This window comes from Geotrypetes seraphini, chromosome 1, assembly GCF_902459505.1.
Source record: "Geotrypetes seraphini chromosome 1, aGeoSer1.1, whole genome shotgun sequence".
NCBI classification, from domain to species: Eukaryota; Metazoa; Chordata; class Amphibia; order Gymnophiona; family Dermophiidae; genus Geotrypetes; species Geotrypetes seraphini.
In genome coordinates, this window is record NC_047084.1 from 410359325 (window position 1) to 410374356 (window position 15032).

The 15032-nt window shown below is 42.2% G+C and overlaps 1 protein-coding gene across 8 annotated transcripts in view; it reads left to right on the forward strand.

The window, feature by feature from the left end:
• The window catches only part of ZNF462 (zinc finger protein 462), a 475139-nt gene that overhangs the window by 304599 nt on the left and 155508 nt on the right, over positions 1 to 15032 (forward strand). For all 8 annotated transcript variants that reach the window (XM_033918568.1, XM_033918594.1, XM_033918576.1 and 5 more), the window contains 2 exons: positions 11691 to 11809; positions 14773 to 14955. In XM_033918568.1, coding sequence (XP_033774459.1) covers positions 11691 to 11809; positions 14773 to 14955 — 302 coding nt within the window. The remainder of the gene's footprint in view (positions 1 to 11690; positions 11810 to 14772; positions 14956 to 15032) is intronic.

Genomic DNA, 15032 nt, shown 5'->3' on the forward strand with positions numbered 1-15032 from the left:
AATTCACTAATCAAATGCAGGCACACCAACTGGGCTGACCGATCCCAAAACAAGCGACTGCTGAGGACCAGTCGCTTGTGTAAAAACCAGGCTCTCTGCCCTGATTCTCTTGCCCCGATCTCCTGCTGTCTGTCCCGATCTCCTTCTGCTCTCTGCCCTGATCTCCTGCTCTCTGCCCCGACTCTCCTGCCCTTTCCCGCAGTGCAGGCCTGTGGTTTGGCATTATCTTCAGTTGCTGGGGTCTATGGTGGCAACCATAGATGTACCTTGGACAAGAGCATGTTTATGTCTTCACAGGAAGCACTGCTTTCCCTGTGACTTAACGCTGCCTTGGGCAAAAACAGCTCTGTGGAGCCTAGACTGGTGGCTGGAGCCACGGTTCCTATCCTGGGCAATGCCTCTGTGTATATCCACATGGGAGATCTTGATAACAGATGCCAGCCTGTTACCAAGGTCAGCCATTTGCAGGACTGGTGGACACCCTTGCAAAGGGGTTGGTCAGCCAACCACTTGGAGCTGAGAGGGATCAGGTTAGCCCTTCGGGCACTGGAGAGCATCTTGGAGGGCAAGGTGATCCATGTCGTAAAGGACAATGCCACAGCTGTAGCCTATGTCAACCGGCAGGGAGGCACTGCTGAGACTGGAGTCTCAGATGCTATTCAGCTCATATGTTGGCTCTGTCAGTGGCACATGTAGCTGGAGTAGACAATGTGCAAGCGGATTTCTTGAGTCATCAGACACTGGATTCCGGAGAGTGGTCTCTGTCTCGGGAGGCCTTCGATAGCATTCTACAATGCTGAGGGTGACCAACGTTTGATTTTATGGCATTAGCCAGCAACAAGAAGGCCACTTGGTTCTTCAGTCAAACATATAAGCCAGGAAGCGATGATCTGGATTCTCTGGTCCAGGTCTGACCTCAAGCAGAGCTTCTGTATGTGATTCCCCTGTGGCCAATGATAGGAAGAGTGATCCAAAGGATAAGGATACACAAGGGGCAAGTAATTCTGGTTGCCCCAAACTGGCCGAGATGACCGTGGTACACAAACCTAGTACTTCTACAGTGGGCAAAGGGCTCAGGCATCCCTGTTATCCAGGACTCCTCTTGCAAGGCCTCATTTCCCTGGAGGATCCAGAATGCTTTGTCTTATGGTTTGGCTCTTAAGTGCGAAGCTTTAGTACGCAAAGACTATTCGGACTTGGTGATAACCACCCTGCTAAATTCTAAGAAACAGTCCACTTTGGCAGCCTATAAAAAGGCTCGAAAGTGTTTCCAGAGCTGGTGCAATTAGAGACACATAGATCCAGTTCAATTGTCATGGTCTTAGCCTTTTTCAGAAAGAGCTTGCAAAGGCCTTGCAGGTCACTCAAGGTGCTTTAGAGGGCAGACCAAATAACAAACCTTTACTTCTCATCCAGATGCACCAACCTTTTCTGTCATGGAATCTTAATCTTGTTCTGCAGACACTAATTTGGGCTCTGGATGAGCCCTTGGAAGAGGCTTCACATTAGCAGTCAAGACTATTTTTAGTGGTCCGAAGGAATATCAGCCAGAAGGATTTCAGAATTACAGGCTCTGTCCGGGAGCACTTCTTCAAGATTTTGGAGGTTGGTGTCTCGCTTTGAATGGTACCTTCCTTCTTTCTGAAGGTAGTTTCAAGTTTTCATGTAAAGCAGGAAGTACATCTCCCGGCCTTTTTGTCCTCCAGAGCAAAGAAGGAAGAAAGGATCCTGAAATGCCTGGATGTCCGAAGAGGAGTTCTTCAATATTTAGAGATGACGAACGAGTTTCACCTCTTTGTGTTCCTTGGTGCAGCATGACGGGGACGGTCGGCATCAAATGCGACCATTTCAAAATGGATTCACCTGGTAATTTCTTTGGCCTGTATTGGAAGCAGAAAACAATCTCCCGTGAGAGTAAAGGCACATTCCACCAGAGCGGTGGTGTCATCCTGGGTGGAGGCTAGAGCTGTCTTGCCTGAAGAAAATTTTTAGGGCAGCCATGTGGTCTTGCTGCTACACTTTTATCAAGTTTTACAGGGTAGATGTAGCAGCCAGAAGGGATGCTGAGTTTGGCTCTGCGATTCTGCCAACAGGCTCACTTGTCCCTCCTTAGGCATTTGGGACTGCTTTGGTACATCCCACTGGTCAAGACTGATATTCCTTTTGCACTAGAATGGAAGATTAGGTTCTTACTTTTGCTAATTTTCTTTCTTGTAAACAGGATTATCAATCTTGATGCCTGCCCTCTCAGTTTGTTAGCCTGCTTTCTGTTTCAGACATGTCTGGAGGGTCAGACATCTTGATTACTTCCATGGTCCCTTAAGGTCAAGAAAGAAAAGAAATTTTATTACAGTGGTGAAAAAAAAAATTTGCAAATACAAGACAAATAGAAATTTTTTCGGTTACTGCGCCCCAAATATTGAATTATTTACCACTTCATTTGAGAGAAGAGACTACCCTGGAGAGATTTAAAGGCTCCCTTAAGAGTTTTTTGTATATAGACTCTTTTGACTAATAAAAAGATATACAGTCAAACCTCGGTTTGCGAGTAATGCGGTTTGTGAGTGTTTTGCAAGAGCAAAACACTCCAGCAAACTTTGACTCGCAAACCGAGTGTTGTTTCAATAAACGAGCACTTACTCACGTGTCTATATTTCCTCTCTGTGTATGCAGCGGTGGCACCGACAGAAACTGCAGGGCACAGAAGGCAAAGGCTGCTGCGGACAGGGCCTGGCATAGCTCCAGAGACACCCGAGCGGCACATTTAGGGGGGAGAGAAAGTGGAGAGCGCAGAGAGGAAGGGGTGGAGGCAAGGCCGGCCCGAACCACTGCTGTCACCAGAAAATGAAGGGCCGGGTCAGAGCATGCTGCGGGTGTCCACATAGCCAGCCCCCCCTCAGTGAAGGCTGTTAAGCTACCGGCTGTCCACGCGAGGCCACTGGAAGCTACTGCCAAGCTGTAACAATATGCGGAGACACTGGCACTACCTAAAACATTGCCGGAGTCTGAGAACGCCAGGGCGGTCACGTGGATGCCTTTCCTCCTGCCAGCTGCACGCGCGCCTATTCATCCACTTCCCACCCAACTGCAGGGCACTGGCAACCAAAAGAGAGCTCAGGGCTGCTGCCATTTCACCATAAACAGGGCAATCCTGCGCTTTCCTGAACTCAAGCGGATGTTGGGTTTTCTAAAAAGGCTACCGCTGACAATAAAGGATCCCGCTGGAGGACCTGTGGTTGTTAGAGGCGGAGACGCTGGCAGCCGGCTCGTGGTGACGCTTCACGGAAGACTGCTAATTCCTAGATTGCAGGTGACAGTGGTGCTGGCACTCCACCATGCCACACACAGTGGAGCTCCCGACGCTAGAGAAGCTAGAAGTGAAGGAAGTGAGTCGGGCGATGAGGGAGGTACAGTAGTCGGTCTCGTTTGTTCTGGCTCCTTTTGGCTAACGAATTGGGTTTAATTTCCTCTGCAGCTCCTTGTGACTCTTGGCAAAGTCACTAAACCCTCCCTCTTCTGCGTCTACTTACTATCCATACCAGTTTTTGAAATGTGGAACGAATCGTCCGAGTTTCAGTTATTTTCTATGAGGACATGTGCTTTGATATACGAGTGCTTTGGATTACAAGCATGCTTCTGGAACGAAATATGCTCGCAAACCAAGGTACCACTGTATTCTGACAGACTGATCCAAACTTGAAATTGAATATCTTTTGAATTATTGATGCAGGTTGCACACAAGTTTCATTTCACCTCATTATGCATTGCAAAATGTTTTCATTAATGCTGTTTTTGTTGAGCAGAACAGACATGTTGTCTCGGGAGAGTTGTAAAATTGTTTAATACATTTTTATAAAATCAATCCTGGAACTTTTTGAACAGACCGCGTATAAATCATGCAGTTGGGTATCAGCATGATTTTAAAAAAAAACAAAAACAAACCATCACAATCTACTATCACTCACTTCCGCCAACAATGGTAAAAGTAACAGCACAGAAAAGCAGCTCATCATCTTTGGGGTGGAGAAGTATGATGCACCATTATGTCCAGGCATAAGGTGCCTAGGAAAATGGTGTGCCATACGTTATACATGTAGCCAACTCAATAGCCAGGGTGGGAGACAGAGTCTGAGTCAGTACCAAATTTTGTAGGACTGAAATAAAATTTCAGTTTTGGGTATTTCATATTTGAAATGAAAAGCAGAAAACAATAATAAATTTTGCAAACATTTGGATTTTTTCAGTAAGAAAAAAATCAGGTTACTCTGCAAATAAAGGGCTCTAATTATGTCATACAGAATCTGAATTATTTTATTTGTTATGAAGAGTGGTCATTGTACCATTTTAATAAGCCTGTGTTCTGAACTGACACATTTTGTTGTTCATGTTAATGTTTTTGAGTGCAGAAATTTATTGTGATTCCCATCTGATGTTTAAACAATATGTTAAGTCTGTGATGAAAGCAGCAGTTATTTAAGTTATTTTAAAAAAATTTTAAGTCATCTGGCATTTATCGTATATACTCGAATATAAACCGGGATTCTTGTTCCAAAAAATTGACCCAAAAATGGGGGTCCCAGTTTATATTTGGCCCTGCGCCCACCCGCCCACTCTCAGACCTATTGCAGGCCTCCACCAGGCTGCCAGGCACTGCACCCTGTCCCCTCTCCCTGCCCTGTCCATCGTACTTCCTCTGCCGCTGGAATCCCGCGATAATTCACAGGAGCCATTCAAGAAGCTGCTTAGTGCCGGAGCACTAAAGCGTGCTCCTACTGGTACTGCTCACAGCTAAAGCCGGAACTCATGGCAGCGACCGATCGGGTTAGCAGCGGGGCAGGAGCATGGAAAGTTCGCTCCTGACTGCTACACCTCTGGACCACCAGGGATTCCAGTGGCAGAGGAGGTATGATGAACAGGGAGGGGGGACAGGGTAGGGAGTCTGGTAGGGAAGAGGGCTGTGTGCAGTGCCTGGCACTGTGTGCAGTGCCCTCCTTATTGAGGGGAAAAATGGGGGTCTTATCTTATATTCGGATTGACTTATATTCAAGTATATACAGTAGTGCCTGATGGCTTCAGAAATTTGCTTTAGATAATGGCTTAAGTCCTTCAGACTGTTGCAGCTCGCTGTTTAATGGTCTGTCTATGTCTTCTGTGAAATCTTTGCAATTTGATCAAAATGCTACAACATGCTCTTTGATAGGATATCCAGTATTCAAGCATGTCTCTCCCAGTGTAATTGCACTGCAGTGATTTCACATAATTTGGTGTGCCATATTTAAAATGGTTATGGTAATTTTCAAAACACTCAGAGGCATTTCCCTGATGTGTTTGACAGGCTCTTGCTACATATAAACTCAGTCAGGCTTTGCGGTCAATATATCAGAGTTGGTTAATGGTTCCATGAGTGAAATTGGGTGCATCGTGTGTCATCTAGGGCTAAGGCCTTTTTTGTTTCTGCACCTGTTCTATGGATTTCCCTTCCAGTAGAACTACAGCTGGAACGAGATATGCAACGCTTCAGAAAGAAGGATTAAAGCTTAGTTCTTTAAGCAGGATTTTCCTTTGATAGACTAGTTACAGGCAGCTGTGTTAATTAAATTATGCTATAAATTCCTTTGTGATAATCTTTCATATGTTACATTGTAATCTGCAGGATTACATAGACATTCAAAATGATTTAACCAGTCAGCAATAGCAATCCATTCCAGGTTTTCAGCTCTTGCTTCTCCAGAGGGCTTTGCTGTCCCCTTCAGTTTTTCCTTCTGTACTTGAGCTAGAAGGTGTCGTTCTGATCTGCCCTGTATATTTCTTTATTATTTTCGGCATTTTTCACTGTTTTTGCAGCTATTGGTGCACAAGAGCTCCCCAATGCAGGGGAAAGCTTATTTTTCACTGTTTTTGCAGCTATTGGTGCACAAGAGCTCCCCAATGCAGGGGAAAGCTCTGCCTATGTAGAGAAAAAACAAACTTGGGACTGCAGCCGGCAGGTTAATCCCTTGATGATCTGTTTGGTTACCCTGCAGTGGAGTTTGGGGTCCATTTCACTGGTGGCTTAGCTCGCTTACTGAATCGCAGGGGCTTGAGCACAGGATGTTAGGCATTCACAAGGGGCTCAATGGGGATCTTCAGGATGCCAGATGCTATTTTGCCTCCCTCCTTCGTGTGTGCGGTTCCGCGGATGTTGAGGATCAGTTCAACTTTGATCTAACTGGTAGCTCAAAGATCTCAGTGTTTCGAGGATTGGCTGATTGAGGCAGGGATTGTTCTCCCAGATCCAGCTACTTTTTAGATTTGAGGCAGGCTGCAGCACCTTTAGAGCACATGGCACAATTAGTAAGGCTATTACAGCCTATGAGCAAAATCGGGGATGGGATAAATCTTAGAAATCTATTTTTGAAGGGTTCTGTCAAATCCTGTAGGGTCCCCCCCCTCTAAAATCCTGTTTTCTCAGTTTTTTATCTAAGTTATTTTTGAACTATTTTTAGTGCCTATTTTTTAACCATCTTAGGTTTCCTGATTTTTTTTTTCTCAAAGTTCTCCAGATCCTTCAAATCATCTCATTTTGCCTCAAAACTGGCAGGGATAGAGTCTTCAGTCTCTTTTACCCCTAATTCATGCTAGATTTTCACTAGTAGGATGTCGGAAGAGTGCCTTTGCGCTATGTGCCACGCAGCACATAAAGAGGGGACGCGAACTTCAGGCTTAGCCATCCCTTTAGTCTCTAGGGCTGAGGAACCTTTGTGGGGAGTGGGGATTGTCTACCGAGAGAAAATCCCTCCCGGAGCCCCAGAACAGCATGAAAGCCACTGAGTCCAAGAGATGTAAGGTGGAGTTACCTAAAGGGGACTCAGTGCTGCCTAATAAAGTCCTTTTTCCTGAATTTCTTTCTTTCTTTTTTTTGTAAATCTTTATTAAATTTCCAAACTACCATAGTGCAAACAAACAATTTCAGTATACATAGGTTTACACGAAATGCACATTAAACTTATAAACATTAATGCACAACTATTTCCCAACACCTCCCCACCAAATAATCAGAAAAATTATATACCTACAGGAAACCCTCCATATATTCCCCGAATGAAATTCCAATGCAAAACCCTCACCCTCCCACCCACCCTGGATGTGTATGCTTAAGGGTCGATAAAATAAAATCAGTTATTATTCCATCTATAAATTTATACTACTGTCCCTGTTGTACAGTCATCAAACGTTTCATTTTAAAAGTATAACAAAGAGATTCCCACCAGAAAATGTAATTGAGTTTTTCCTGAATTTCTTAATCTGATGTGGAGAGCTTATTTGGATAGCAGGGATCCTCATATGAGGTCTGACAATGAATTAGGGGGTTACGCAAGGGGGCTTGGGCTCCCAGTGCACATCATGGTCGTTGGCAGAGGCTGACCAGGATCCTGTGAACCTTTCTGACAGGGACTCAGAGGGCGAGGGATCAGTTTGTTTGCCCTTCCTGTCACAAAGTGAATCTTTCCTGCTGGGAGAAATGGAGTCTCAAACAGGAGCAAGTACACAGGAAGCTGTAGTGGCCCTCGATCAAGAAAATTATCCCACAGTACGCCGACTGTGTAAGCCTTTGCTCATTACCGACTCCCTGTGGGAGTTACAGTTAGACTCTCAGTATGCCTCTTCCACTCAATGTTCTATCCTGACCAGAATGAGAGTGCAGCCCACATCTTTTCCCCGAAGGTTCTTTAAAGGTAGCCAAAATGGTACAGTTTAGGGGATGAAGAATTTATGTGCACGACAGAAGAGTGGGACTTGGGTGTGATGATCTTAAGGTGGCCAAACAGGTTGAATAGGTGACGGGGAAAGCTAGAAGGATGCTAGGTTGTATAGGGAGAAGTATGGCCAGTAGGAAAAAGGAGGTCCCGGTATAAGACTTTGGTGAGACCTCATTTAGAATATTGTGTACAATTCTGGAGGCCGCACCTTCAAAAAGATATAAAAAGATGGAGTTGGTCCAGAGGAAGGCAAATAATTAACTCTGGGTCCAGAGGAAGCAAAATAATTAACTCTGGGTAAATCGTGAATAAGCAGGAAACTCAAACCTCTCCACAAGGTAAGAAGAGGCCAATCCATTCAATACCTTGTAAAGTACACAAACAAACTTAAATAGCACCCTCGCCCATACCAGCAGCCAATGTAGGTTTAGATGCAAAAGGTCGGGAGCAAAGTAGACATTGTTCAGCAATGCGATAGTGAAATGCTGACCTGTATCTATTTTTATTTTATTTCATTTTAGGTATTTATATATTGCCTATCAAAGTTATCTAAGTGGTTTACAATCAGGTACTCAAGCATTTTCCCTATCTGTTCGAGAAGGCTCACAATCTATCTAATGTACCTGGGGAACTGGAGCATCTACTTCACTCCTGACCTTTTGCATCACTGTTTGCTTTATGATACTTTGTTCCTGCTGCAATTCATGTCCGCTTAGTAGTATAATAAGGGTTTGTAGTGTCGAGTCCATCTTATTAATCCTGTATGTGAATAAAGACTCATCATTTGTTTTATTTCATCATTGTCTGGAAGTCTTTTTGGTTGATCTTACCCCCAACCTTGAATGCATGCCATTCTGTAGTTTGTACTCTGGGACATCACACTCTTCTCGCATTGTTCTTATGTTTTTAGAACTATAGGATGGTAACTTCATTTTTTTTTGGTTTATTTCACTATATACCCAGTTATTGTTTGGTTTCACACATTGTTAAATAACTTTTCTAAATGTGCAGTAGAACATTTTAATGCAAGCGATAAATCCCCGGGACCAGATGGCATCCATCCGAGGGTCATCAAGGAACTGAAAGGGACTATAGCTGAACTGCTTCAACTAATAACCAATCTGTTGATCAAATCGGGAAAGATTTCGGAAGACTGGAAGGTGGCGAATGTTACACCGATCTTCAAAAAAGGTTTGAGGGGAGATCCTGGAAACTACAGACCGGTAAGTCTGACCTCGGTACCGGGAAAGATGGTAGAGGCACTGATAAAGGACCGCATCATTGATTACCTTGACGGACATGGTCTGATGAGGACCAGCCAGCACGGTCTCAGCAAAGACAGATCTTGTTTGACGAACTTGCTGCACTTCTTCGAGGGAGTAAACAGGCAGATAAACAAGGGTGACCCGGTCGACATTGTATATTTGGATTTTCAGAAGGCGTTCGACAAGGTTCCACATGAACGACCACTTCGGAAAATTGCGAGCCATGGAATTAAGGGTGAAATACTCACGTGGATTAAAAACTGGCTGGAGCATAGGAAACAGAGAGTGGGGGTAAATGGACAATACTCGGACTGGAAGAGCGTCACCAGTGGGGTACCACAGGGCTTGGTGCTTGGACCCGTGCTCTTCAACATCTTTATAAATGATCTGGACATTGGTACGACAAGTGAGGTGATTAAATTTGCGGACGATACGAAGTTATTCAGAATAGTGAAGACACAGGGGGATTGCGAAGATCTGCAAAGTGACATAATCAAGCTCGAGAAATGGGCATCGGCATGGCAAATGAGGTTCAACTTGGATAAGTATAAAGTGATGCATGTAGGTAACAAAAATCTCATGCACGAATACAGGATGTCCGGTGCGATACTTGGAGAGACCTCCCAGGAAAGAGACTTGGGAGTTCTGATCGATAAGTCAGTGAAGCCGACTATGCAATGCGAGGTGGCAGCGAAAAGGGCGAACAGAATGCTAGGAATGATAAAGAGGGGATCACGAACAGATCGGAGAAGGTTATCATGCCGCTGTTCTGGGCCATGGTGCACCCTCACATGGAGTACCGCATCCAGCACTGGTCTCCATACATGAAGAAGAACACGGTACTACTCGAAAGGGTCCAGAGAAGAGCGACTAAAATGGTTAAGGGGCTGGAGGAGTTGCAGTACAGTGAGAAATTGGAGAAACTGGGCCTCTTCTCCCTTGAAAAGAGGAGACTGAGAAGGGGACAGGATCGAAACATTCAAAATACTGAAGGGAATAGACTTAGTAGAGAAAGACAGACTGTTCACCCTCTCCAAGATAGGGAGAACGAGAGGGCACTCTCTAAAGTTGAAATGAGATAGATTCCGTACAAACGTAAGGACGTTCTTCTTCACCCAGAGAGCGGTAGAAAACTGGAACGCTCTTCCGGAGTCTGTTATAGGGGAAAACACCCTCCAGAGATTCAAGACAAAGTTGGACAAGTTCTTGCTAAACTGGAACATAAGCAGGTGAGGCTGGATTCATTTAGAGCACTGGTCTTTGACCTGGGGGCCGCCACATGAGCGGACTGCTGTGCACGATGGACCACTGGTCTGACCCAGCAGCGGCAATTCTTATGTTCTTATGTAGTTGTGTGCATGTTTAATTTAAACCAATTTTGTGTGCTAAACTTTAAAATCATGTTAATAATCTGAATTTGCGCAAATGAATGTACATGTCTAGCATCTGGTCCTAATGATTTGTTACTGTTTAGTTTCTCAGTTTATGCTTTTACATCTTCAAGCTTCACCACGATATAGTTTAGTTTCTCTGGGTCATCAACATCAAAGAATGTTTCAGGTGTGGGTATCTCCCAGATATCCTCTACAGACCAGATCAAATAATTCATTTAGGCTTTTTGCTATGGTCTTGCTCTTTCTGATGCCCCCTTTAGAGTTCTGTCATCTAACAGTCCAACTGCCTCCCTCAAAGACTTTTTGCTTGAAATATACCTGTTAAGGTCTTCATTTTTGCTTCTTTGGTGAGCTTCTTTTCAAATTCATTTTTGTTCTGACGTCTTAAAGCCTTACTTCTAACTTAAGATTGTTTATGTTCTTTCCTATTTTCTTCATTTGGATCTTCTTTCCATTTTTTTTAAAGATACCTTTTCTTAGCTTTAATAGCTTCTTACCATTTAACTATAACTAGCAGTATCTTGGCCTTATTTTCCAATAGAAGATGTTTTCTATTTATGTATGTTTTTCTGTGCCTAATTGTTATCTTTTCTATGTCCTTTAAAGGTTATAGTAATTAGATCATTTGAGGTACAGACTCTGCTCTATTTTGGTAACCTTTCTCTGGACAACCTCCATTCTGTATATCTCTCTCTGGAGGTGCATCTGTTATACTTGTGACCTTTGTGTTATTAGATTCAGAGTCAAGCAAGGCCTTAATGGACAAGCATTCTATCTAAAAAAAAAAACAAAAAACAGAAATAAAAGGATGACCATGATTTTAAAAATATATATTCTAAATTAAATTGTAAGTTCCTCAGTGATGATGTGAGATTTTTTTGTTTTATTCTATATGGCTCTTGCCTTTATGCTCTACCTTCATAGCTTGAACTTTGTATATTATGCTATCTTGATAATAATAAATTCTAGTAATCGATGATTTCACTTAATTGGAAAATCAATCAAATTAATTCTAATGTAAGGATAACCTCCATTTATTGGCTTTCAGAAAACTTGCATGTAATTATATCTGCAAATTCATTATAAAATTAATTGCCCAAAGTCCTATTTTCAGCATGCTTAGGTGCACTCTAAAATTTGTACATCTGTATATATAGTGTGTGCCAAAGAAAACTGAAACTTCTGGATAGATAGTAATGTTTTGGTGCCTACTATGTCTTAGAATGTGACTGAAACACTGCTGGTAAGTTTATTTGTTGTAGTAACAGAAATTTCTTTTTGATTCTTTCTAGCTTAGACCGTCACATGCAGACTCACCATGGGCATCATAAACCATTCAGGTGTAAACTCTGTTCTTTCAAATCATCCTATAATAGCAGACTGAAGACACACATATTGAAAGCTCATGCAGGTAAGTTGCCCTACTCCCAGAATTCCAGAGGCAAGTTGTTTTGATTCAGCTGGATAACTCCTACATACCCTAGTCTAAAAAAAAAAGGATTCCATTGACTCTTCATTCTACAGAGAAGTATGTGGATTAATGTGACTCAATGAAAGGGAACATCTATCCCAGAATCAGTTAACTTTCCCTTTCTAGGGACCATAGAGGAATATATCTTATCTAGGGAGCCTAGTGATATTTCACTCTGGTAGACCGGTGTAGGTCCCTGGAATCTCTTTTATCCCTATAGCTTTTCCCCCCCCCCCCCAATCAACAAAGAAAATGGCTAAAACCCCATTCAGTGAGGAAATAGTGGGTCAGAATTTTGATTGCACCCCAGCACAGAAGTAAGAATGTCCTGCTGTCAAATCAATGGTGTAGGCCTGTGTCCCAAGTTTGTTTAAAATGTGACTACGAATCTGTGGTGGTAATGATTGTATAGGCTTCCCAGATAGAGTAAAATTTTTGTTGCCATTTGAAGGTAAGACATAGGTCTCTGAGTTCTAACAAAAGTAACTCATAAACTTATTTTGCCAGTGCCAAAAGGATGGTGCCACATTTTGGATTCAATATGGAACAATGATTTTTTTTCCCAACAATACAAGCTTTTATTACTCATAATTTCTGACCCATGCCTCCAATCCCCCAAAATGATGCTTGACCCAACAAAATGTCCCCAGGATGAAAAGTAATGGTCTGTTGTAAAATGTGCTTCAAGTATCTTAATGATCATCCTTCAGAGTTAGTAATTTGAGTGCAACCCCACATGCTATGTATAAATGAATTAGATTCCCTATGGCATCTCCTACAAAGGTCAGAGGATATGCACCCCATGAGAAAGAGTCCATGTTGAGAGACATAAACATGGTAGAGTATTCTATACTGTCAATCCCTCAATTCTTCCAAGATCAGTCAAGTAGAGATTAAGCGTATGAGCCACAATAAATTGGAGGAAGTAACTACTTTACTTTCTGGTAAAAAAATGTTTTTTTAGTTTTTTCATGTTGAGGAAAGTGAGATCCTACTACCGCCAACAACATTTTGCTGTCCTTGTACAATCAATCATTCTTTCCAGACTGGACTATTGAAATTCCATCTATCTAAGTCTACCCAAAAAAAATCTTCAAAGACTTCAGCGGATCCAGAACACTGCGGCTAGGTTTATCTTCGCAAAAAGCAAATTCGATCATGTTTCCCCGCTTCTGTCAAAACTTCACTGGCTTCTGGTGATTTCTAGGATTCACTTTAAATGTACCTGCCTAATTTTCAAGATCCTACATGGCATTCTTCCTCCCCTAATTCTACTATCCTGGAATTCTTCGAGACCTGACACTACCAGATCCACATACTCAAACTATCTTTCCCCTCGTTAAAAGGCGTCATGTATGCAGGTAAATTAGGGAAATCCCTTTTCTTCAAATTCACTGAGCTATGGAATAACCTCCCTGCCCTGCTGCGGAACCTAGGCTCATTTCAATTATTCCGAAAGCATCTGAAAACCTGGCTTTTCTCTAAAACGTAAAGCTATCTATTTAAAATATAAAGCTATCTATCCTCTTCATAACCTCTAATTTCTTATTATGTCATTCCCTCATTTATTGAATTACCTGTAAACCGTGCCGAGCTCTATCTTTATGGAGATGATGCGGTATGCAAACTTAAGGTTTAGTTTAGTTTAGTTTACTTTCTCTAGATCTTCACTCCATTTTAAGACTACTTGAGAAAGGTCCTTTTTTGACACTTGCTGCAACAACTTTCTGTGAAGGAAGGAGATCTATGGTGGGTCTTCTGTAGTGATCTCATACATATCTGTTAAAATATGGTCAACTTCTAAAATCAAAGATGCTACTGGCAAGGACTTTACATAATGGCACAATTGCTGAAGCAAAGCTGTCGGACCATGTAGGATTTTGCCCTTGTAGTGAATTCAAACTCCGCAACCACCCCCCTCAGTAAGAATGTGTTTAAATTGACTAAATCCCAGAGTCTCCCAAAGGAGGAAACATAGATTTTCATTTTTGCACATATGCGGGGTCTTATATAAAATACCAATTGGTTTAAAAGTACACGCTTTTTGACATGTTGGTGCATACTTTGCCAGTAAGTCTATACAGGGATAAAGTTTGAGCAGAGCACACATGTACTCATATACATTATCAGATGTGCTAATCTGTGAGCATACTTAAAATTATAGACAAAGGCGTTATAGACACAAACTGAAATTTTATAAAGATGAATAACCGCCTATTTGTCCTTATAAAATTGACCTAAATAATGTGTGTTTATCATTTGTGTTAATTTTAATTTCTGTTTTTCCTGTTCTAATTTTTGATTGTAACATTATAAATTTCATTTTTTTAAAATTGACCTAAGGTAGGGCCTGATAATTTGCATACACTAGCTGCTCCCTTATACATTTGCTTTTTTTATGTAGTCTTAAAAACAAAATTCTGTTTTAATGCTGCCCACAAACAAAAATTAATATAGGCAGTCCCCGGTTTAAGAATGAGTTACGTTTTTAAAGCTGTTTTTAAGTCAGATTTGTAATGTAATGCAGAACTTGCAGATTTTAAGATTCTTGCTGCTCACCTTTACACCCAGTTGACAAAAGGGCCAACTTTCCCTAACCAGTGTTCCCTCTTAAGGTACAGCATGTACAACCACAAACTGTTCTTAATGTGGCCATGTATCATTCCTGAATCTGCTGCAGAAAAAGTGTAGGAGTCTATGCTACTGGAAATACTGCTCAGTGAAATCAAATGAAGCCACAACCATGTTCTTAGGTATGAGTTGTTTTTAAGTTGGGCGTCTGCAACTGGGTACTTGCCTATAATCATGTAGACTAGAATGTATACCGTTATAACATGTAGATTGCATATATATGTAAATAGTTATTTTCTTTTTGATGAGTAATACAATTATTTTTTTCCCAGGGGAACATGCCTACAAATGCTCCTCCTGTTCATTCTCTTCCATGACGATCAGCCAATTGAAAGAACATTCTCTGAAAGCTCACGGGAAAACCCTAACACTGCCTAAACCCCGCACTGTTCCCCAAGCACACTCCAGTGACCTTAAAACCACTGACCAGGATGGAGAAATAGAAGAAACTGATGGTAAGATTCATTTTAGACAAAGAAACAGTTCAGCAGAGATCCTCATTATCTTGTGTTGTTGCCCAGCTTCTCAATCA